At 32.9% G+C, this 25,553-nt stretch overlaps 1 protein-coding gene across 3 annotated transcripts in view; it reads left to right on the forward strand.

The window, feature by feature from the left end:
* Positions 1 to 25,553, forward strand: part of LOC145322629 (leucine-rich PPR motif-containing protein, mitochondrial-like) — a 52,943-nt gene that overhangs the window by 26,820 nt on the left and 570 nt on the right. For 2 of the 3 annotated variants that reach the window (XM_080164779.1, XM_080164781.1), the window contains exons 26-40: positions 2,428 to 2,549; positions 4,012 to 4,111; positions 7,752 to 7,915; positions 8,806 to 8,879; positions 9,419 to 9,491; positions 9,939 to 9,982; positions 10,863 to 10,929; positions 14,472 to 14,576; positions 15,021 to 15,156; positions 15,343 to 15,517; positions 16,060 to 16,145; positions 22,583 to 22,692; positions 23,126 to 23,354; positions 24,267 to 24,379; positions 25,131 to 25,202. In XM_080164779.1, coding sequence (XP_080020905.1) covers positions 2,428 to 2,549; positions 4,012 to 4,111; positions 7,752 to 7,915; positions 8,806 to 8,879; positions 9,419 to 9,491; positions 9,939 to 9,982; positions 10,863 to 10,929; positions 14,472 to 14,576; positions 15,021 to 15,156; positions 15,343 to 15,517; positions 16,060 to 16,145; positions 22,583 to 22,692; positions 23,126 to 23,354; positions 24,267 to 24,379; positions 25,131 to 25,202 — 1,670 coding nt within the window. The remainder of the gene's footprint in view (positions 1 to 2,427; positions 2,550 to 4,011; positions 4,112 to 7,751; positions 7,916 to 8,805; positions 8,880 to 9,418; positions 9,492 to 9,938; positions 9,983 to 10,862; positions 10,930 to 14,471; positions 14,577 to 15,020; positions 15,157 to 15,342; positions 15,518 to 16,059; positions 16,146 to 22,582; positions 22,693 to 23,125; positions 23,355 to 24,266; positions 24,380 to 25,130; positions 25,203 to 25,553) is intronic. The other variant, XM_080164780.1, reaches the window with a different exon arrangement.

The raw sequence follows: 25,553 nt of genomic DNA on the forward strand, positions 1-25,553 counted from the left end.
GTCTTTTGCACCACTAGCCCCTAGAGGGAAAGTCCCAAAATTCAATTTTCAAAGTTTTCCGTGTATATCAAGTCATATAAGAGAGCCTACAAAAAGAATTAGGTTGATAACTTTAAAAACAAGCCCATACGACCCTCCCAAACTTTGGTACTGAATTTTTATTTCCTATAAGTGTACAAACTTCCCCCCCCCCTTAGTAATAAAAAACAAGGATAGGTAAAAGTCACTTTATTAGAAAGGAATTTATCAAAAAAATGTAGTTTTAGTGGTAACCCAAGTCGTTGCTTCTAATCACGAAATAAATACACAGGGATATGTTACTTGAAGACAATCTTTTGGGCCTCCAAATGAAAGTTTCATACAGCATGCAATAGCAGCGAGGAATAGGACATACGACCGTAAATTACACTGGTACCCAAAGTTTTATACACATGTTATCTTGTTTGATGGCCCAAAAACTTTGGGTACTCTTTATTGAAATTGATTGGTTGGTTCCAAACTAGAAGTGTCCAAATTGTTTTACCAATAATAAAGGGATAATTTGTTTAGGGATGGATATCATTATCAATTAATCATCCATTGTCTTATCCCTTTAGATTACTTATGCAATAATACTTTAATAGGATGAAAAATGATTAAATTCGATGACTGAAAAGTCGGAGGCATTGTTCCTTAGATGCCATGTCTTTGACGAAAATGAATTTCCAGATGGTTTTTAGCCTAGCAATGGATTTATTATTACTTGAATGTTACACCAGATTTTTATGTTGTCAAATAAAGGGAAACTCCCAGCGGACTAAAATAACGATACCCCCCAATAACCCTCCTTTACCCCATCCCATCTCCTACTCGATAAATGAACTGACCAATAAACAAGTTCCATGTTTTAGGAAACTCTCAGCGGACTAAAATAACGATACCCCCAAATCCACCTTCTTCTAGCCCATACCCTCTCTTACTTGATAAATGAACTGACCAATAAACGAGTTCCAAGTTAGCAAGCTAAATTGACGACAATTTTTCCCCTGTCATAATATCCACGGATTCTATATCCATTAGTCTAGCTGGAACCTGCGGCTCTAGCATAAAGGGTAATGCGTTTGCTACTTTTTATTTTGTGTAAAACATAATCATACTAGAGACGTATAAAAAGGCTGCAGCTTTGTTAGGCACGTTAATTTTAGAGTATAGGCATTGTATTGGCCCTTGAATTGATAAATGTAACAAGACATTTTTATTGGTATTATACCTAATAGTTTAACAAAAATCAAATTATAGTTAGAAAATCTGTTTTAGATATCTTACATAACAAACAAACAAATTTAAACATTAATGATATTATGTTATTAAGAAGAAATAAGTTAAAATGCATTTGGAATTAGAATTAACAGAGAAAAGAAAAAATCTATTTTTTTTCCTTTTATCTGTTGCAATTTTCGAGTTTACCCTCTAAAGATAAAGTTAAAATTTGAAATAAACCGGGCCCCGTAACAACCTAAACTAAACATCAAACTATGGCATTATACCTGTATTTTAAGAATAATATATGGTTTGGTATGTTACGGGGCCCGGTTTTTGGTGAAAACCATAAAAAACTGAAAATTATTGCCAAAATTTTTTGCAAAAATATTTAGGAAATGACATAATTTTTTAAAAAAACAATAATAAAATGGATGAAAAAAGTAAAATAAAATTCTAAAACACCAGTTTCCTAATATATCATGTAATATTATGAATATAAATAGGTGAAGAAACTTCATTGTATCGATGTAACACTGAAAAAAAAATATTTTTTCCAAAGATGGTGAAAATTCAAAAGGTAAAATTCATGACGTGAAAATAATCATTAACCTTTATGTTTCAAAGTCCATAATTCATCAACCAGTAGTTGAAAAGACAAAAACTCCTCAGTTTTATATGAGATAGGGTATATATTTTCAAAATGAATTATTAATTATGAGGAATTCCAATGTTGATTTTTGGCGAAATGTCCGGCCTTAGACCACTGTGGGGGGGGGCGTAAGGACATTTAAACTCGTACGAGCGGGATTCTCCTTCGATTTTAAATGATCATCTAGATAATCGAAGCCTTATCCGCGCGTAATGTGATGCGATACTCTAAACACTTACGGATATTAGGTTAACTGACAACCCACCCTTTAATTACACAACTTTTGTCTGAGATGTACTAACTGTGCAGTGTGCTGCATGGTAATGAGTTGCGCCTGTTTATGGTCCAAGGCATTCACCCTACTCCAAATTTTGATGTCGTGCACCTGACTTAGCAGTAGGAGGAACCATTCTTAATGTCTTTATTTATGACGCGGTGTCGGGCCGAGATTCCAACCTATCACATCCCCGATGACGAGCTGATACGCTACGTGTTGAGCTGCGGTCGCGTTATCTACATCTAAATATATTTTTTAGGGCTTGGCTGCGGCAGATAAACCAGGCGAAGCTGTACTTGAGATGGAAGAAGTGATGGAAAAAGTTCCCAGCTTTGGCATAAATCCTACCAGATTGGACGATGTTGTCAATTCTTTCAATAGGTAAGAAATTTATTTGGTGTACGTTTTATTAGAAAAAACTTCTACTTGACATTTTACTGTCCTCACGTTCATAATGCATTAAGAGAACATTTTTTATAGGGATAGGTAATACAAGTTTAGTTAATATGTTAGATAAAAGGATTTGTTTTTGCTGTACAATTCATCTGTACTCTGTAATACGAATTGTCCAACCGAGATTCTATTAGATTTTTAGCTTGCAAATTATATTTTCTCAGCTTATTCCAACCATGAAATTAATTCGAAAAAAAATCACGAGGCCTATACGTAATTTCAGCTGTCGTTGGGGGTTAACACATAGAATTGGCGACCTCTACAGTCTACAATTATCTGCCCCCCATATATTATTTAAGATTTATTTCGCTTGTTGGTTATACCTCATTCCTGATATTTTCTCGGCTTCTGTTTGTGATATGCATATGCATTTTATCCAAAGTTTCAGGGTGTCTGCCCAGCAGATCCGCTTTCCTTGATTTTTAAAAGCGAAGCTTTTCTATAATTAGGGTCGGTCCGTCCGTCCGTCCGTCCGTAACGGATAGCTTTTTTCATTAATTTAGACATGTTAGAATTGTCCTATCGATTTCAAATTTTGCATGGTGATTCCTTTAGTAGTTAGGTACGATTTAGAAAGCGTAGCAACTCTATAATCATTACCAAAATGTTGATTTTTTTACTTTTTAAATAGCTTTTTTCGTTAATTTTAATCATGTTATAATTGTCCTATCGATTTAAAATTTTGCATGGTGATTCCTGTAATAGTTAGGTACGATTAAGAAAGCGTAGCAACTCTATAATCATTACCAAAATGTCCGTACGTCCATTTTAAACATGTTGATTTTTTTACTTTTTTAAATAGCTTTTTTCGTTAATTTAGGCATGTTATAATTGGCCTTTTGATTTCAAATTTTGCATGGTGATTCCTGTAATAGTTAGGTATGAGTTAGAAAGCGTAGCAACTCTATAATCATTACCAGAATGTCCGTACGTCCATTTTGAACATGTTGATTTTTTTTACATTTTTAACAACAAATTTGTATGTGACCTAATTATCCGATTGGTCTGATTTTTGGTATACTGATTCCTAGGACAACAAAGTACAATATTAAAAGCGAAGCAACTCTATAATCAAGTCCTAAAAATGTAAGTATGTCCATAATCATTATCCTGTATCAAGCATTTTTTCAACAAATTTACTTACAATTTTGCTTTGACTCTTATACATTCGCATTCTGATTATTCAGTTCTGACATTATACAAGTCTTAGTGTCCGTTTGTCCTTCCATTTCAGAGCTTCGCTTTTATGGATGTTGTCATCCTTGTTTTTGATAATCCTGATGTTATTTTCTGTCTGAATTTCCTACAACTGTAAAATTGCCGATTATTTGAGTACTGAAAAAATACCTAAACAATAATAAACATTTTGTAAAATATTTTTTTTGTATAGATTAAATAAACCTGAAGAAGCTTGGGAGTTTTTCAACAAGTATGGAAATGAACACTTCCATAACACCATTATTAACATTTGTGCTTCCTTCGCTAAAAAGGTAAGTTTTGACACCAGAACAGGGCTCGGCAGCCGCGCATCCGCCGAGAATAGGCCTCAAAGGGGTGTTTGCATGAACATGAGCTATAGGGTTGGGCAGGATACTTTTTTGGCCGGATACCGGATATTTGGCTGATTTCTAATGCCGGATATCCGATATCCGGCCTGTTATTGAAAATGGCCGGATAAACGGAATTAGAAATCATCCAGATATACGTTATCCGGATATCCGGCCTAACCCTAATAAGCAAGTAATGTTTAGTACCTTCCAGAAGTTAATCTAAATATTTTTTTGTGTTTATTTTAAGCAGGGGACTTAATTACACTACCTAATCTAGATAACAAAATTTTTCTGTAAATTTTTATGAGAAATGATTGATTTAAAAACTTAAATTCTTGTAATGGGGTAAATCTTTTACTTAAACACTTGACTGTTAGATATTTGAGGATTCACATGAAATCATGTAAAAAAAACACACAAACAAACATATGAGAATAAATTAATGTTCTTTTAATTTTTATTACTAGCATTTGACTATCGGCAATCAAAGACACATTTCGAATTTCGACAAAAAAGTTGGAAATTTTTTTCACTTTTCTTCAACTAAATGTGTTAAAACATAATTTTTTTCATTATTACAGGGATTTGATAGGTTTGATTGCACGCATAAGTTACAAGAATACCATCTAACATATACAATTTGGATCATGGAAAGAAAACAAAGTCATTCCTTAATTAGGACAGAAGTCACCTTCCTAGGAAGGACATAAGTAGCTTCCCTTATGTGAGAATTTGTTAGATGAAGGGCATAACTTGTCTCCCTTAACAAAGATTTTGCAAGATGAAGGACATAAGTAGCCTCCCTTCACCACACAAAACCTAGCTTTTTGGTCCTTCACATAGCAAAATCTTGCATAAAATAGTTTATCTGTCCTTCACATAGCAAATTCTTGCAAAACATAGCATTTATGTCCTTCACATAGCAAATTCTTGCAAAACATAGCAAATTCTTGCAAATCATAGCAAATTCTTGCAAAACATAGCATTTATGTCCTTCACATAGCAAATTCTTGCAAAACATAGCAAATTCTTGCAAAACATAGCATTTATGTCCTTCACATAGCAAATTCTTGCAAAACATAGCAAATTCTTGCAAAACATAGCATTTATGTCCTTCACATAGCAAATTCTTGCAAAACATAGCAAATTCTTGCAAAACATGGCAAATTCTTGCAAAACATAGCATTTATGTCCTTCACATAGCAAATTCTTGCAAAACATAGCAAATTCTTGCAAAACATAGCAAATTCTTGCAAAACATAGCAAATTCTTGCAAAACATAGCATTTATGTCCTTCACATAGCAAATTCTTGCAAAACATAGCAAATTCTTGCAAAACATGGCAAATTCTTGCAAAACATAGCATTTATGTCCTTCACATAGCAAATTCTTGCAAAACATAGCAAATTCTTGCAAAACATAGCATTTATGTCCTTCACATAGCAAATTCTTGCAAAACATAGCAAATTCTTGGAAAACTTAGCATTTATGTCCTTAACATAGCATTTTGGTCCTTCACATAGCAAAATCTCACAAAACATAGGTTTTTCTGACCTTTTTCTACCAGGAGATCAGAACTAAATCAGAACACACATAACAAGAGTTTTACATAATTTAACTCTGCATAAATTATGATAATTCATTATTATTGCCCCTCCCCCCCCCCCTATTTAAAATTTACCCCTGCATAAATTATGATAATTCTTTATTATTACCCCTCCCCCCCCCCCTATTTAAAATTTACCCCTGCATAAATTATGATAATTTATGCTGAGTTAAATGTACTGTTTGAACTTCTATCTAACAGGATATGAGAACTGGGAGGTTGTGACACAAAAGAGGCCAGCTATGGTGCCATGTAGGAAAAGTGGCATTGCATTCTAGGGCCTAAAAGGCGTCATAGCTGGCCCCTTTTCAGTCCATCATATGACATGGGAAGGAGGTTGAGGAGCATTTTATGCAGTCTAAATTCCCAAGAATGCAATGCCACTTTTCCTACATGGCACCACCTCCCATATGATGGACACAAAAGAGGCCAGCTATGACGCCTTTTAGGAAAAGTGGCATAGCATAGTGGAATTTAGGCTGCATAAAATGCTCCTCAACCTCCTTCCCATGTCATATGATGGACTGGAAAGGGGCCAATTGAATAATTGTTAATCTGAATGTACTATGTAAACACTCTTGTTATGTGTGTTCTGATTAAGTTCTCATATCCTGTTAGATAGAAGTTCAAACAGTACATTTAACTCAGCATAAATTATCATAATTTATGCAGGGGTAAATTTTAAATAGGGGGGGGGGGAGGGGTAATAATAAAGAATTATCATAATTTATGCAGGGGTAAATTTTAAATAGGGGGGGGGGGGAAGGGGTAATAATAATGAATTATCATAATTTATGCAGAGTTAAATTATGTAAAACTCTTGTTATGTGTGTTCTGATTTAGTTCTGATCTCCTGGTAGAAAAAGGTCAGAAAAACCTATGTTTTGTGAGATTTTGCTATGTGAAGGACCAAAATGCTATGTTAAGGACATAAATGCTAAGTTTTCCAAGAATTTGCTATGTTTTGCAAGAATTTGCTATGTGAAGGACATAAATGCTATGTTTTGCAAGAATTTGCTATGTTTTGCAAGAATTTGCTATGTGAAGGACATAAATGCTATGTTTTGCAAGAATTTGCTATGTTTTGCAAGAATTTGCTATGTTTTGCAAGAATTTGCTATGTGAAGGACATAAATGCTATGTTTTGCAAGAATTTGCTATGTTTTGCAAGAATTTGCTATGTTTTGCAAGAATTTGCTATGTGAAGGACATAAATGCTATGTTTTGCAAGAATTTGCTATGTTTTGCAAGAATTTGCTATGTGAAGGACATAAATGCTATGTTTTGCAAGAATTTGCTATGTGAAGGACATAAATGCTATGTTTTGCAAGAATTTGCTATGTGAAGGACATAAATGCTATGTTTTGCAAGAATTTGCTATGTTTTGCAAGAATTTGCTATGTGAAGGACATAAATGCTATGTTTTGCAAGAATTTGCTATGTGAATGACAGAAATGCTATGTTTTGTGAGGTTTTGCTATGTGAAGGACAGAAAAGCTAAGTTTTGCAACTTGAAGGACATAAGCAGCCTTCCTAATGTAAGAATTTGTCAGACAAAGGACATAAGTCACCTCCCTTAAGTTAGATTTTGTTAGATGAAGGACATAAGTAGCCTTCCTTAGACCAATTTTCAGTGACTTCTGTCCTAATTAGGAATGACTTTGTTTTCTTTCCATGATCCTTTATTACAATAAATAGCAATCAATTAGGTATCACCAAAATAGTCATCATGCTGTTTTTGTGAAAACAGGACAGTCATTTATGTTGCATATATTCATAAATATGATTTTTAAGTCTTCATATTTTTAAAACTATCTGGTAGAAAATAGAAATTCTTTCAAATATATGTCCTATAGATGTAGTTTAAACTATTGAACAGAAAAAAATAGCAGTTCACTAAATTCAAGTTTAAATGCACTTTGTTGAACTACCACTTTTACCGTGAAATTTACTTGAAATTTTTTGTAAATTCAGGGTAACCACGACAAGGTGCTAGAGATACTGCGCAGCTTCCCAATGGAGGGAAAAAAGACCATAAACCTTGACTTCAGACGAAGTGTTGATATTCTGAAAGTGTATGCGAATGCTGGTGATGTAGACAAAGTTGAGGAAACTTTCCAAGTTCTTGAAGAAAAAATGTAAGATTTTTCCTTAATCCTAGTAATAAAGTAACATGATACCTGTCTGTCTATCTGTTTGTACTGAAGGATCTTGCTAACTGCTGAACAGATATGGTTCTCCTTTACAGGGTAACTTTTTATAGGTCTTAGGAAAGTTTATAGTTTTTTTAAAAAAGAACTCGTCCCTATAAAAGTATCAAAGACCGCTCCCCCGCCAAAAAAAGCAATGAATTTTTGACTGAATAGACCATAATTTTCAAATGTAATAAATATAATTTAGATTGTAGGAGGGAGGGGGAGGAGGTTGTAATCTATTGTCCTATCGTTAAATCATATAAGTTTGGGGGGGGGGGGGGGGGGGGTTAATGCAACCATCTCGTAATCAATTCGCAAATGGAGTTTAGAATCCGAATTTCTTTATGAAACTTGACATGAGTAACGGCTAATGATTGGCGGCTCAGCTGTTAAGCCATTTTTTGGCTATTTTCAGGGTAAATTCGTTACAAGCCATATCTATACATCATACTCTTTGCCGCTCCCAGACGTTTTCAACCGGTTTTAGCCGGTAGCCTCTGGTAATAGAAATCTAAAAAATGGTTTTTGGTTTTATTAAACATGAGTTAAAGCAAAAATACGTTTCAAACAGTTGATTCCTACGTAAGTAATGATAGATTTGTCCTAAAAATAGCCAAAAAAAACGGCCAAGCGGCTGAGCCGTTAGCTGTTACCTTTTCAACCTTTTTTTACCAACCTACCAAGAATTACTCATGCCAAGTTTCATAAAGAAATTCGGATTCTAAGTGCCATTTGTGCATTGACTACGAGATTGTTGCATTAAAAAAACCCTTATTTACCAAAATATTGTCTCCTTTCTCATTTTACCTCGCGTTATTTCATTCTTATTTCAGTACAAACAAGGGCCTGATGAAGTCTTTGTTGCCTCCCCTGATTGAGGTTCATTTGAACAGGGACGACATGAACGGTAAAGTGTTTTGTTATTATTCTTATTAGCCCTAGGACAAACAAAGGAGTGACAAACGTCGGAGTGGACACATATTTTAAACCATTTTATAGGTTTTATAAAATGCCTACTTATTTTTATATTAATATCTTAATTCTTAACCTTACCACCTAATCTGTATAAAGATACTTGATTAACTTAATATTTTAACACTCCTGGTTTGTCCTTGAACCTTCTCATTAAAAAGTAATTGGGTGTGTGTCTGTTTGTAGCTTATGATTTGCTAACCACTGAACCGATATGCAGATTCTAAAAGGCCAGCAAAGATTTAAAACTTTTTTTGGAGGGAGGGTACATCCACACTCCAAAGAGAATTGATAAATATCTCCTTGAAATCCCCCCCCCCCCCCCCCTCTTCCAAAACTGTTTCTTCTTTTAACTGGTCTCGAAAGTGGAGAATCGACTTCCCTTTATTAAAATTCTGCCAAGTTTAAAATCGATAGGACCATTCAAAAATGCCTAAAAGTAACGTTAAAAATAATTGTTGATTATTGATTCAGGTGCCTTGGCAGCTTTTGAGAAGTATGCAAGGAAATACAGATTTTGTCCCGCCAGGGATGCTCTAATGACAAGGTAAAATTTTGTTTCTTTTCATGGATCTTAAGGGATAAGACAGATAAACTTATGCATATTCCCTATTATGATATACAAAATTAAAATTATTATTGTAAGTATGGCATGACAGCTGTTTTTCTTAGGTCTCGCTTTTTTTTCCTTGTTATCCCAGGAATCATTGTTCCAAAAATCAGATGAAAAGATTTATATATAAAAATTGTTGTCAACGTTTTTAAAAAATCAATATGTTTTAAATGGACCTACATACTTTCTGATAATGAATCTATAGTGGCTACGCTTTCCAATTCGTTGAGTAATCATAATGCCAAGTCTAAAACCAATAGGACAATTACAACACAGGTAAATTAACGATAAGAGCAACTATCCCCCCACCCTTTTTTTTGGAAAAGTACCAATCCAATCTTTGTATTACATTATCTATGGTTTACCTGAATTATATTTTAGATTAGTACAGGAGGAAAATGTTGATGACCTACAAAAATGCATCGGTAAGTACATTCCTATTATATCTATCTATAATACAAAGTAGAACGATGTCTGTCTGTCCGTCTGAAGCTTAAGATCTCGGTAACCACTGAACCGATTGGATTCTACTCTTCAGGGAATATACCTACTGGTCCTGTGGTGGTTTTTAAGCTATTTTCTTGGGGGGTGGGACACCACCAACCCCCCAAAAAATGAAAATTTACCCCCCCCTAAAAAAAATTTTCTTGAGAAAACATTAGACTATGAGCAGCACCAGTAGTAATTTTCTTGAGAACACATTAGCCTATTTTTTTACGAATTCGTTATTTAAACGAGAAAATGTTTTCCTGCTAGGTAGGTGCGAAAATTTGCAATCCGTTCTGCTGGGTAAGTAATAGAAGATGTAATTATACCTCTTGGGGCAAAGCCCCTAGAGGCTAGGGGCAAAGCCGCTAGTATAAAAAAAAGCGACCGAATGAATTTTCTTTTTCAATTAGTGTTGGCTTAAATGTTTTTGGTTATCTTGTCATTTTAGATACTAATTCAGTTGAAAATTCAGATTCATTAAGTATATATGTCATTTTTTAGAATGTTTTTTTTTTTTGTAAATAATCGATTAAAGGAACTATTTACCAATAACTGCACTAGATCAGAATATGTTGATATCCGCTCTTTATAATAAATGTAATAAGTATAGATGCATAATTCAGACAACTATCTAGCCCCTGTCTAAGGGTCTGCTAGCAAATTGCTTTCTACTCTTTTGTAGCGACTAGGCTATTGGATGATATTCTAATCCCAATTGATAGTCGGCACAGGGTCACGGGGGGGTGGGGACATACAGTTAATTAACCCCTTCCCCCTCTACCTATTGTTTTACTTTAATAATGCAGATTTATTTAGCAGATCTGTCCATCAGTGTGGCTGGAGAAGAATTGACACTGTACAGTCTTACCTACATCTTTCTACTACAGGAAAGCTGCCAAATCATAAAGTAAAATCTAGAATATAAAGTAGTATGGGATTTTTTTGTCTAGAGCTAATGATCCCGGTAATGGCTGGTCTAAGGGGGGGAGGGGGGAGTTTGTACACTTATAGGAAATGAAATTCAGTATCAAATTTTGGGAGGGACGTGTGGGCTTGTGTTTATAGTTATCGACCTAATTCTTTTTGTAAAAGCTCTTATATGACTGGATGTACACGGAAAACTTTTAAAATTGAATTTCGGGACTTTCCTTCTAGGGGCTAGTGGAGCATAAGACCCCCCAAAACACTAAAAATATGAGTTCTGAGCTTATTTTTAGAGATATCAACCTGAATTTTTTTAATGAAAACTTTTTAAAAATAACTGAACTTAGTAACCATTACACATTTCATTTTGGGACTTTCCTTCTATGGGCTTGTGGAGCAAGAGACCCCCCAAAACTAAGAATAGGAGTTCTGAGCTTATTTTTGAAGATATCAACCTGATTTTTTAAAAGAAAACTTTATTAAAATAACTGAACTAAGTAACCATTACACATTTCATTTTGGGACTTTCCTTCTAGGGGCTTGTGGAGCAAGAGACCCCCCAAAACTAAGAATAGGAGTTCTGAGCTTATTTTTGAAGATATCAACCTGATTTTTTAAAAGTAAACTTTATTAAAATAACTGAACTAAGTAACCATTACACATTTCATTTTGGGACTTTCCTTCTAGGGTCTTGTGGAGCAAGAGACCCCCCAAAACTAAGAACAGGAATTCTGAGCTTATTTTTGAAGATATCAACCTGATTTTTTTTAAAGAAATCTTTTTTAAAACAACTGAACTAAGTAGGTAACCATTACACATTTCATTTTGGGACTTTCCTTCTAGGGGCTTGTGGAGCAAGAGACCCCTCAAAACTAAAAATACGAGTTCTGAGCTTGTTTTTTAAGATATCAACCTGATTTTTTTAATGTAAACTTTTTAAAAATAACTGAACTAAGTAATCATTACACATTTCATTTTGGGACTTTCCTTCTAGGGGCTTGTGAAGCAAAAGACCCCCCAAAACTAAAAATAGAATTTCTGAGCTTATTTTTGAAGACATCAACCTGAATTTTAAAGAAATCTTTTTAAAAATAACTGAACTAAGTAACCATTACACATTTCATTTTGTAACTTTCCTTCTAGGGGCTTGTGGAGTAAAAGACCCCACAAAACTATAAAAAGGAGTTTTGAGCTTATTTTTTAAGATATCAACCTGATTTTTTCAAAGAACTTTTTTAAAAAAAAACGAACTAATAATAAGAATAGGAGTTCTGAGCTTATTTTTGAAGATATCAACCTGATTTTTTTAAAAGAAAACTTTATTAAAATAACTGAACTAAGTAACCTTTACAGATTTATTTTTGGGACTTTCTTTCTAGGGGCTAGTGTGGCAAAAGACCCCCTAAACACTAAAAATATTAGTTCTGACCTTATTTTAAAAGATATCTATCAACCTGATTTTATGAGGAAAACTTTTTTCACATAACTAAACTACGTAGCCACAACAGATTTTTTTTAAAATCAGGTTGATATCTTTAAAAATAAGCTCTTAAAAATATTTTAAGTGTTTAGGGAGGTCTTTTGCTCCACAAGCCGCTAGAAGGAAAGTCCCAAAATGAAATGTGTAATAGTTACTTAGTACAGTTATGTTAAAAAAGTTTTCTTTACAAAAAATCAGGTTTCATTTTGGGTCTTTCCTTTGGGGGCTGGTTGGGCAAAAGACCTCCAAAACGCTGAAAATATGAGTTCTGAGCTTATTTTTAAAGATATCAATAATGTCTAATGGTTACTTAGTTCAGTTATTTTAAAAAGTTTTTTTTTTTTAAATCAGGTTGATATCTTTAAAAATAAGCTCAGAAATAATATTTTTAGTTTTGGGGGTTATTTGCTCCGCAAGCCCCTAGAAGGAAAGTTACAAAATGAAATGTGTAATGGTTACTTAGTTCGGTTATGTCAAAAAAGTTTTCTTAACAAAAATCATGCTGATATTTTAAAAATAAGCTCATAACTTCTTTTTTTAGTTTTTGGGGGTCTTTTGCTCCACAAGCCGCTAGAAGGAAAGTCCCAAAATTAAATATGTAATGGTTACTTATATCAGTTATTTTAATAAAGTTTTCTTTAAAGAATCTAGTTGATATCTTAATAAATAAGCTCAGAACTAATATTTTTAGTTTTGGGGGTCTTTTGCTCCACAAGCCCCTAAAAGTAAAGCCCAAAAATAAAATGTGTAATGGTTACTAAGTTCAATTATGTTAAAAAAGTTTTCTTTGAAAAAAATCAGGTTAATATCTTTAAAAATAAGCTTTATCTTTAGTATCTTTAGTGTTTTAGGGGGTCTTTTGCTCCACAAGCCCCTAAAAGGTAAGTTCCAAAATGAAATGTGTTATGGTCACTTAGATCAGTTATTTTAATAAAGTTTTCTATAAAAAATTAGGTTGATATCTTTAAAAATAAGCTCAGAACTCCTATTCTTAGTTTTGAGGGTCTTTTGCTCCACAATCCCCTAGAAGGAAAGTCCCAAAATGAAATGTGTAAATATTACTTAGTTCAGTTGTTTTAAAAAAGATTTCTTTAAAAAAAATCAGGTTGTTATCTTCAAAAATAAGCTCAGAATTCCTGTTCTTAGTTTTGGGGGGTCTCTTGCTCCACAAGACCGTAGAAGGAAAGTCCCAAAATGAAATGTGTAATGGTTACTTAGTTCAGTTATTTTAATAAAGTTTTCTTTAAAAAAAATCATGTTGATATCTTCAAAAATAAGCTCAGAACTCCTATTCTTAGTTTTGGGGGGTCTCTTGCTCCACAAGCCCCTAGAAGGAAAGTCCCAAAATGAAATGTGTAATGGTTACTAAGTTCAGTTATTTTTAAAAAGTTTTCATTAAAAAATCAGGTTGATATCTCTAAAAATAAGCTCAGAACTCATATTTTTAGTGTTTTGGGGGGTCTTTTGCTCCACTATCCCCTAGAAGGAAAGTCCCGAAATTCAATTTTAAAAGTTTTCCGTGTACATCCAGTCATATAAGAGCTTTTACAAAAAGAATTAGGTCGATAACTATAAACACAAGCCCATACGTCCCTCCCAAAATCTGATACTGAATTTCATTTCCTATAAGTGTACAAACTTCCCCCCCCCCCTTGTTTGTACTTTTTATACCTTTTTTGAAAAATTCATCTTCAAAGAATTCAAATACAAATTTCAATGCCTTCTCGTCGTTTGGATGGCCCTTAGTACATCTAAAACAAGTGTCCCCAAAAACATAGTAGGAGTGACAAACGATGGAGTGGACACTTAACATATCCGAACCTATTTTAAACCATCTTACCTTTTTTTTAAATGCCAAACCCCTGCGTGGGCTTATTTGTATATTCAAATCTTAACCTAACCTAACCTGTATTGAAGTACTTAATATTTTAACACTTCTGCGTTTGTCCACTCCGACGTTTGTCACCCCTGTGTTTGTCCCGAACCTGAATGAAGTTCCCTAATTATGTTGGTATGCCTGGACAGGAACGAAGAAGCCAGGCAAAGAAAATGCTGGAAACTCCAGGACTCATGTACAATCTCAAAGAGTTCAATAGGATGATGCAATTGTTCGTCAAGCAGGGCAGGTACGAAAAAAAATTGACATGTGTCAAAATATCCATAAAAAAAAATATTTAAAGGAGGCGTTTTTGGTCGGAAAATTCTATGTTTGTGTCTCTGTAGACAAAAGTACAGTAATTTTTTTTAAATTCAAAAAGGCCTGCAATAGCATACCTATATAATGTTTATGTTTTCAGAGAGAGAGGGGACAATAGGCTGTTTATTACATTAGTCCTCAGTGTTTTATAATAATGAATTCTTATTCGTTGGTTTAACAACTTTGGGGACTTTTGATTGGTTGGTTCATTAAGTTCAGTGTTCAAACGTTTTAAGAACTAATTTTAATCATCAGAAGGGACTATTTTGTTTATTATCATTGGGGATATCATATACATCAAGTTATCGGCCATTGTCTTATACCTTTATATCACTGATATGTTTAGTTGTGAATTAATCGTTTTAATCTTAAGATTGGATTGCCTGGAAGATCTTGTGGTGATGTCTAAAAATGTATTTGGATGTGACAGGGACCATCTGTTCTATTACTGGGTGAAGGCTGAGGCTAATAACATAGACAAGATTGAAGAAATATGGATGCAAATTCAGGTATTCACCACTTTAAGTCACACTAGCGGCTGCGCCGCCCCTAGCATCTAGGTGTTTATATATTTGTAGGTATATGGGAGGGCGGAAAAACTGGAACTAATTTTACCATCCATAGAAACCTGGCTATTATACGATGCAATGAAAATGGTAAGAATAAATTTTGTTCATGATAGTGTTACTTTTAAGGATGAGGGTCATGCACCAAGTGTAGATCTTAAAACCGAGGTTGCCAGAGCGTTTACAAAGGCTGGTAAACAAGTCCCTTTCGACACAACTGATCTTGTTCTTGCCGTCGCTCAACCTGTTAAAGTTCAAGAAGTTGCAATGGAAACTCCTAAGAAAACAACCAAGAAAATAAAAGGTAAATTTTTTAATAACTTATCAAAATACCAGGGATCTGAGGGATAAGGCAATGGCCAATAAATTGATGTACGTCCCTAATGATGATATTCAAAATCACCCCTTCTGTAGATTACAATCATTGATTGAAACGTTTGAACACTTAACTTAAAGTACCAACCATTCAAAATCTAATAAAAGTCTCCAGAGTTATTAGGCCAACGAATAAGAAAATGTTATTATAAAACTTTGGGGACTACTGTAATTAACAGCCCCATAACCCCTCCCTGCCTGACACAATACCCTTTCTCAAAAGGAACATTGATTTTACTTTTTTCCCATTAATTCAAATCTCAAGTTCTTAGATTATTTTATACCCAGTAAAACTAAGATTAAAGTATACCTAGATCACTACCATATCTCAGCTTATTTAATGGAGTTTCAACTTATGTTATTTATTCACAGAGAGTTGATTTCTATTTAATTTTAAGTCAGACAAAGGTTTCATTTTGTTTTACAGTGAAGCATTTTGGCAATATTAGATTTAATTGTGTTTTTTTTTAGAAAAGAAACGCGTCTCTAATACTGAAAAGGTGGCTACAGCTACTATGACTGATGAGGAATCTGACAAATTGGTTCAATCATTAAAGGTAGGGGCCAGTAGATAGCAGCTTATACCAACAACGAAATTAATTTTTTTTAAATCACGAATCCTCTACGTGATTTTCAGTTGTCGTTGGAGGGCAAAACACAGTAGAATTGACGACCATTACATCTACCCCATAATATTATTTTATAATTATTTTGCTGTTGGTTATACCTTATTCCTAAGTATAGGTATAGTTGTTGATTTCGTGAAAAAAAATGACAAAAGTGGTCATTTTTAGCGCGGATTTTCCGTAAAGTTTACCTATATGTTATTTTTTTATCTTTTAAAGTCGCATATAATTACATTTAATTTTTTTTTAAATTTTATGCTTAATGAGTTTTAAGAGGAGGAGACACTTTAACCAAACGTAAAATAAAGGGTTTCAACCAATAAAAGAGTTACAGATCTGAAATTTGGCAGGACAATTGATTTTGATATGTTAATTTTAATAGTCTTAGCACTCTACGTGAATGGGGGGAAGGGGATCTAACTTAAACTTGAAATTTAAAGGTCTAAAGTTTCTTCCTGAAAAACATTGACTGCCAAATATAAATTTTTATCGTTCTACTGTTCTAATGTTTTTAACTTAAAACACACAACCTTAACGGATTTTACCCGCAACCTACTTTTCCCTTTCTTCAGAAAAAAATAGAAAGGTGTCTAAAGTTAGATCCCAATAGCTCCAGTAGTTCTGGAGGAACCCCCCCCCCCCCACCCCCTCTCATCCTGCCACTTCTGTCATTAGCAAAAGTACAGCCAATGTGTTTTTGTCAATTTTTTCTTTTGCTGTTATTTTAACAATTTTTTTATCCACTGTCGACAAAACTTCACCTTTACCGCTGTCATAAACACAGTTTTATTGTCATTTTCACATTATATTTTTGCTTGTCTTAAAATCGTTATATACCCGTATACATAACACTATCATAAAAAGGAAATTTTTAGGATATGCACCAGGAGCTACAGGAGTACTATCTTGACCAAAATGGGGATAGTGTATTTGATTCCTGGAGCCCCTTTTTAAGGAGGACGAAAAGAAAAAAAAAGAATATAAAACAAATTAATTGTAAAAAGGGAAAATTGAAACTTTAATTTAGTTAAATTGAGTTGTGAGGATGGTAAAAAAAAAGAAAAAAACACAAATAAACATTCATATTATGTAAGAGAAATCAGTAAAAAATAAGAAAGATGGAGAAAAAAAATAGATGAAGGAATTTAGAGAAAAGTAAAACAAAATAAATCAAATATAAAAAATAATAAGATGGATCATTGTTGTATATAAGTTTAATACCATATTTTAAGTTTTAAAATATCATTGAAGATTAATAAGTAGAGATTTAATTTAAAAAGAAAGGAGGAAGAAAAAAATTCATAAAAAGGAAAAAAAGCAATACTTCAAGCCTATGTCATTGTATTATTTTTCAAAAAAACAGAAAATTTCTCAATTCAAAATAATATCTTTTTATAGAATGCCACTTTGACTTTTGCCCTATATTCAACCCTCCCCTCCCCGCCAAAAAAAAGACAACCCCCCCCCCCTCCTTAAAAAAATCACCAGGTTTTTATATGAAATCAATTTTTAAGATCTATTTATGCACTCAGAACAGTTTTCTCTATTACAAATAAAATTAAGTTTTTCCAGAAAAAAATCTTTAAGTTTCATACAAAATTGTTTTCTTGACATAACTGTGCTAAAAGTATACATAACCTCGTCATTATTATTATCATTTTCAGGATTAGGATTAGTATTAGGAATAATGATTTCATTCCATAACTTTGGTAGATCAGAGTAAGGGAATTTTTTAAAAGATTCAAGTCTAACAAATGGAACATTGTACTGTTGATTATTTCTAAGAACTCTTGTTGTTCTTGTGCTATTTCTAATCCATAAGTTATCAAAAGAACATGGAAGCCTATGATTAACGTAATCAAACATAAATTGTAATTTAGAATAGACAATTTGTTGAGTTACAGGAAGAATTTCTAAATTTTTAAATAAGATTGTAGTATGTGCATTATATTTTGAGTTGGTAATTATTCTCAGTGCTTTTTTTTGCTGTTTTACAATTTTATCAAGAGTTGATGCTGCTGCACTTCCCCAAATTGGGGCACAATATGTAAGATGACTATGGACAAGTGAGTTGTATAGAGTTTGCAATGCTTTTCCGCCAATAATATGTTTTGCAGCATTTATAGCAAATAATGAGCGTGAAATCTTTTTATTTATCATATCAATATGATATTTAAAGTTTAATTTAGGATCTAGATAAACACCTAGAAATTTAATTGCAGGAGTTTCACTCCTTGAGTTGACATATGAAAGTTTGTGTACCAAATTTGGATCATTTTGGTTATCATTATTGTGATCAAGATTAATACTAATGCTATCAAAGTCAATTGTTGATTCATCTTTTGTAAATATCATAAATTTAGTTTTTGATGGATGTAGGCTTAACTCATTAGTTCTAAACCAATAAGTTATTTTTCTTAATTCAATATTAAGAATACTAATAATATCATGAAGGTTTTTACCCGAAATTAAAAAACTGGTATCATCAGCAAAAAGTAATGTAAATAGAGTAGTACATTTAGCTAAGTCATTGATATAAATTAAAAATAGTAAGGGTCCTAAAATAGATCCTTGAGGTACACCTTTGTTAATATATTTCATATCAGACTTTTCATTGTTAATGTAAACAAATTGTTGTCTATTTGCTAAGTAATTTTTAAACCAAGTCAATTCTGTACCATTGATTCCAAGCTTAGAAAGTTTGTCCAGCAAGATCCTATGAGAACAGCAATCAAAAGCCTTTTGTAAATCACAAAAGACTCCAACTGTATACTTTTTATCATTACTATTCTTTACAATTTCATTTATTAGATGAAAAATGGGCTGTATGGTTGACTTTTTTTTCTGAAAGCCATATTGATGTTTGTAAATAAGGTTATTTTCATCAAGATATGCAGTAAGTTTATTTGCAACTATTTTTTCAAGGATTTTTGAGAAGATTGGCAGAAGACTTATTGGTCTATAATTAGACATGTTACTTAATAGATCAGATTCTTTTGTTTTAAGTTTGAAAATTGGCAAAACTTTGGCTATTTTGAGCTCATTTGGAATGTTGCCTGACTGTAAGGATAAATTTATAATGTGAGTGAGAGGAATAGCAATATCTTCAATGATTTTTTTCATAAGTTTATTAGAAACACCTAGCATGTCTTGGCTTGATTTAGACTCTAGGCCATTTACAATTGTTACTATATCTTTAGGCTGAATATGAGTAAATGAAAATATGGAGTCAGATGCAGTGGTATAATAAGTGCAGTCTCTATCAGATGGATTTATTTTAGATGTAATATCATCTGCAATGGTTGTAAAAAATTCATTAAATTTGTTAGAAATATCTTTCCCCTCCTTATAGTAAACCCCATCACTAAAAATTTCAGTTATGACTGAACTTTTGTCATTGTGCTTCCTTATTGCTTCCCTTAATATTGACCATGTTTTTCTCAAATCATTCCTATTTTCTTCAAAAGATTTTTGAAAATGCAATTTCTTCCCTGTTTTAATTGCTTTGTTATAGCATTTTCTATATTCATTGTACTTAGAAATGTTTTCTTGAGTTGGTTCTCTAAGTTTAATGTCATATAACTCAAATTTTGTCTTTCTAGATTTAAGTAAAGCATTTGTCATAAAAGGTTCAACTTTATGAATATTTTTATTTAGTTTAACTTTTTTAAATGGGAAATGTCTTGAGTATGACTCATTAAAAATACTATAGAATTTATTATATGCATCTTGAGTACTGTAATTATTAGACACTGAACTCCAATCAGCATTTAACATATCTTGTTTAAAAGAGGAAATATTTTCCTCACTAAAATTTTGAGTTTGAATAAAAACAGGACCAGACTCTTTAACTTTGTCAAGAATAATAGTGCAAGTAGGGAAATGATCAGAAATATCTGCTGTAATAAAAAATGACTCAAACTTATTTTTATTATCATTGGTATAAATATGATCTATGAGAGTAGCACTTGTATGAGTGATCCTAGTTGGCAATGAGATTAATTCTAAGAAACCATTTGCAAAGCTATTTTCAAGCAGTGATCTAGTTTTATCATGTTGATCAAATTTTAATAGATCAAAATTTAAATCCCCAATAATATAGGAAGGGTATCTGCGGCTATTTAGATCTGCTTGTAAGTCAGAGAACAAGTTGATAAACCTGTCTAACTGCTCACTTTCAGTTAGATTAGGATGTTTACAATTTGATCTATAGACGTTTGTTAGAAATATTTTATCATTTTTCCCAATACTAATCTCTAAAGTTAAACTTTCAATTATTTTTTCCTCAAATCTAGATAAAGCTTTTATTTCCTTGAATGCAATACCTTTTTTTAAATATATACCAACCCCACCTCCATTAGATTGAGATCGACATTTGTATATAAAATCATACCCCTTTAGTTTAACATAATCATCATTTTTTATATTCCAGATTTCCCCTAAGCATATAATGTCAAGATAACAACCTTGCCTCAAGAATTCATCAACAAATTCTTGAAAATCAATAAATTTTGATTGAAGGCTTTGAATATTTAAACCAATAATTTTGAGACCTTTCTTTGATTTTAAGTGGTTTATAACTTTACAAATATCAAAGTATTGGCATTTTATATCAATATTTTCATATGGATTAAATAATAAATCTTCATTTATCGTTTCATTATTTAAAATTGAGAAAAAGTTACTGTTTAATTCAAAATTCAGAATCCTATTTTGCTCCATTTATAAAACATTTTAAGCAAAAGATATCCAAAAAAAATGTATTTTAAAGTAAGGGTTAAGAAAAAGAAAATTATACTTATGGAAATGAATAAAAGCAGTAAGTAGATAATATGTTTGAAAAAAAACATTAAGGATTGACAAAATGAAAAGTAGAATATAAGCCATTTGACAAAAAAAATGATTAAAAAAATGTGAAAAAAAAAATATTTGTAGGTGTTTGCATATATGTATAAATGTATGTGTGTGTGCATGTGAGTAAAAAAGAAAAGAGGAAGTGTGTGTGTGTGTGCGTGCGTGCGCGTGTGAGTAGAGAAATATAATTGTAATGTAAAGAAGGCTCTCGTGTGAGTGTGTGTGTGTGAGTGTATTATTGCAGAACAAATAATAGAGCAAATAATTTAGAGTATCAGCAGTATCTACATAACTTTATAACTATATACCAAATTACGAGCGAGAATACAAATCCTCTACAGTTGTTTGAAGTTTATAATTAGAGTATGTGTAAATCAGCTCACTTGGTTGAATGTCAGTCTTTTTAGAATAATGGTGTGTTATTTTCATCCATTTACTTTTAATTCTGATGGAAATTTGTCCGTTCTCATTAACTTCATACTTTTCAATTTTCTTCTCTTGTTTAAGCCTGCGTACCTCTGTCAGAAGAGACAATCTTTTCCTTGTTAGGTTAAAGTTTAGGAAAACATTTACATTTCTGTCCCCTCCTTCAGCCATGGCTTCGACCAGCTGTTGCCATGGAGAATTAAATCCTCTATCTGTGAACCTTATGATGAAGGATCCATTAGGCAGCCAATGAGAGGCTGATACACTGGAAGGTTTTACTTTAACCTTATACTTCTTGTCAATAAGCTCCAAGACTTGTTTAAGATCTTCCTCTGTGCATTTGTTATTAGCACCAGTATTTGTGGCATTAGACATAGCCATGATGGGTTTTAAGAGGCTTTGACCTTCTTTGTTAGAGGAGGAGCAAATCAGGGTGCCTTTCCTAAGACGTGTAGAATTTTCGTCCACCTGGCTTTCCAGATAGTCTAGTCTATTATTTATTCTGTTAAATTTTTGTCTGAAACTATTAGAAGCCTCCCATTGTTCATCCTTCCTCTCCTCTCTTTCTCTTGCCCTACCTCTCTCTTGACGAGAATTAGGGCTCCCCTCTCCCCCTCCGCTAACAGAGGCGCTCACACCTCTTCCCATGCCCTCCTCCCTTTCCCCCAAGTTTCCGTTGCTTTTTTTGAAGCTTTCAAGCATCTCGCTTAATACTTGAATTTTTTTGTTTGCTTTCAAGCAAAAACTGAATAATGCTTCTTCAAAGTTATTAAGCTTTAACTGTTTAATATTGGTTACGTCACCATCACTTATTTCGTTTAGTTGGTTAGCTTGACTATTGAAGAAATTGGTAATATCGGATTTTGATTTAAACACTTTTTCAGACATTTCTCACTTAAGGTTGTAAGATATTGAGGAGTTAAAAAAAAGTGGTGTGTCCTTGGTGATAGTAAGGGGAGATAGGAAGCAAGAAGGGCCCGTAGATAAGCCATAACGTGTCAGTGTCACCAGTACTGAAAACCCAGGTAAACCACCTCGTTGACAGGGTAAAGGAAGGCATATCATTTGTAATTTTATTTTTATTTTAGAGTGAGACTTTAACCGACAAAGAAAGGCACGCGGGTGTAGATGAGCTGATCAAAGCTGGCAGATTAGAACAGGCTGGCCAAGTTTTAGCAGATAATGATTATCGACTAAAGTATTGATTTTAGTTTTGTCAACTCTACATTCACAAAGAAAATTTGGGAGACGAGTCATTAGGCTGTTTATCACACAAGTCCGCATAGTTTTATAATGACATTTTCATATTCGTTGGCATAGCAACTTTGGGGATTTTTTATTAAAATCTCATTGGAAATTGAGTGCCCAAAGGTTTCAACTACTAATTTTGATTACAGAAGTTGTAATTTTGGGGATATAAATCAATTTATCGGCCATTGTCTTATCTCTTTAGATCCCTGGCCCTTGGGTTAATTAAAAAAGTGCAGCTATTTTAAATTTTTAATAGTTATTTCTCGCATTGTATTAAAAACAGTTTTTCGCGGAAATAGAATGTACAATTATATTAGCCCCGAGATATGGAGGGAAATTTTTTATAGAGTAGCTTCACTACTAAAAACTATGTTTTTTAGGATTGCTGTGAGAAATCTGATAACCCGTTTATCCAAAACAAACCAAAGAGAAGTTCTTGAAAAATTTATTGAAAGTATGCCCCAGAAACACAGAAATTATTTCAAACCTTACGAGTACTTAAACCCATTTCATCCCTCTAAAATTGTTGAGAAAGTGCGCGCTGCCAGTGAAGATAATTTGGTCCTCATGGATTCGAATATAGTGGAAGTGAATAAAGCTGTTAAAGAGGTATTTTTTCGTTTAGATATTTTGAATTTGTACTATTTCTCTGAAACTTGAAACACATAGAAGATTTAAATAAATGGGTGTAGTCCCTTTCGTGACAGTGCCTCTTAAGGAGAGTTATGTCCAAAGTTGGCATTAAATCGGGCGGCGGTTTTGGGCTGCCCTTTATCGGGTCCTTTTGGGCAGATATGGGCAACTTCCGTTTTTTTTAACCGGTTTAAACAAAAAAAAAAAAAACTGGTTTGTTCTTTTTTTTTAAACCTGTTTTTTTACCATCTCTGGCTATGTCGTATTTTCACAGTAGCTTTTACCCTATTTCTAGCTCCTATGGGGGGCTCTAACCCTGCAGTGCAAATTGCCTGACCCTGCGGGGCAATTACTTAACCTAACTTAACCTTAAATAACCTTTCAAAAGCTACTGTGAAACACGACGAAACGCCCCTTAAATAAACTTTAACAATAAGCTTTAAAATTTTACATATATAAAGTAAACCCCATATTTTGGTGTTTTAAATGACAAAATTCAAATATTGTTGGGCAACTAAAGGGTTTGAGCCACAGGGGGGAAGCGCCAGCTATTTTGTTGTTAAATGATTCAGAAGTTTTGGGAAGTAATACCCATTCACAAATATATGATTTTAAGTGGTCTTTATGCTATGGTAAGATTCTCAAAGATGCAAGTTAACCCAACAATAATTTTGCAATTACTCAGGGGCAGCTATTCAGCCAATTAATTCCATTTGAAATTGTCAAAAATTAAATATTTTGTTGGGAGTAGAACTTGTTTTTTTGGGGTAACTGAAAGGGAAGTGGGTAAGAAGGGTGAGAAAAAATGGAAGGGGGAAATTTTCTCTTAGAACTGTTTGTCAGAATCACATTCCCTTTTCCCTGGTACTTACTTTTTTTCTTTTCAAGGATCCATCCATAAAGAAAGACTTGGAGTCTCTGGCCAGTTCTGGTCATTTACCTGCTGTAATAATGCTAGGCAAGCTTGCTGCTCTGGAGACAGATGCAGAAGCTTTAGTCAGGTAAGGTTAACATTTCCAATATCGTAATATTTCCACTTTTCTGGAATATAAAAATCAAATGTACAAATATAAGATTAAACAATTTTTTTTGTCCATGCCCTTGAAATCTTGGGACAAAAAACACTGGTTTAAATCTTATTATTGTACATTTTTATATCCGTGGATATCCATTATAGCAACTGCGCCCTTAACTTAAAAACTTTAAAAAGTGTAGATATTAACCTGTTACAAAAATGGTTATGGGGGGGGGGGGGGGTTAGATTTTTGAGAGGGAATCAAATAGTAGCGTTTGCAGTGCATATATCTTATGAATTGTTAAAAGACGCAAATGTCCTTGTTCTCTATACATTTCCACATTAGAATTTATAAAAATGTTTTTTTTTACTTCAATTAACATTCTAGTTTTTTAGAGCTAAAGTTTTGAAAAAAGTTGCTGAGGATAAAGTAGATTTTTAAGATTAATGTATTTTAATTAACTCATATGGGGACTTTTAATTTGGAAAAAATTTAAGTATTAACCTGTTACAATAAGGGGGGGAGAGATTTTTGAGAGGGAATGTCACACTCCCTCCTATAAATGGCTGAATTAAGGATAAAAAAAATATTAACTTATTATATATGGATGAAATAAAAACTAAATTGGCCGAATTGTTCCTACACTATGTTCTTATAGGTCCAATTTAAGTATTAGTTATCTAGATCTGCTACATTTATTACTCATAGTATGTTAAAAGACATTATAAAATTTTAGATATTGGAACATGGATACAAGAGAAGAGAAAAAAGGATATTGTCTTAACATGAAAAACTTTGATCAATTAAGGTAGGTTTATTATTGAAAAAATAATTTTATTTCAATTTTTACTAGTGAAGCTTTAACTTTGTCGATCAGTCCGTCCGTAACGCTTTAGGAGAAATGTGTTTCTTGGCTGCTGTTGAAAATAGACAGCTGAAATTTTCATTGAAGATTCCTATGATATATGTGCATGTATACATTATTCTGTTCGTCTGTCTGTCGGTGATGCTTAAAAAGATAAATTCCTTATTGTAAGGGAAATGTGTTTTTCTCAACTGCTATATTAGATAGACAGCTTTAATTTTTAGTCTAGATTCCTATTTTTTATTCGAATCTGCTCCATACATTTTTTGTCCGTCTGTCTGTTTGACATGCTTG

This window comes from Acartia tonsa, chromosome 6, assembly GCF_053477335.1.
Source record: "Acartia tonsa isolate MP-2025a chromosome 6, ASM5347733v1, whole genome shotgun sequence".
NCBI lineage: Eukaryota > Metazoa > Arthropoda > Copepoda > Calanoida > Acartiidae > Acartia > Acartia tonsa.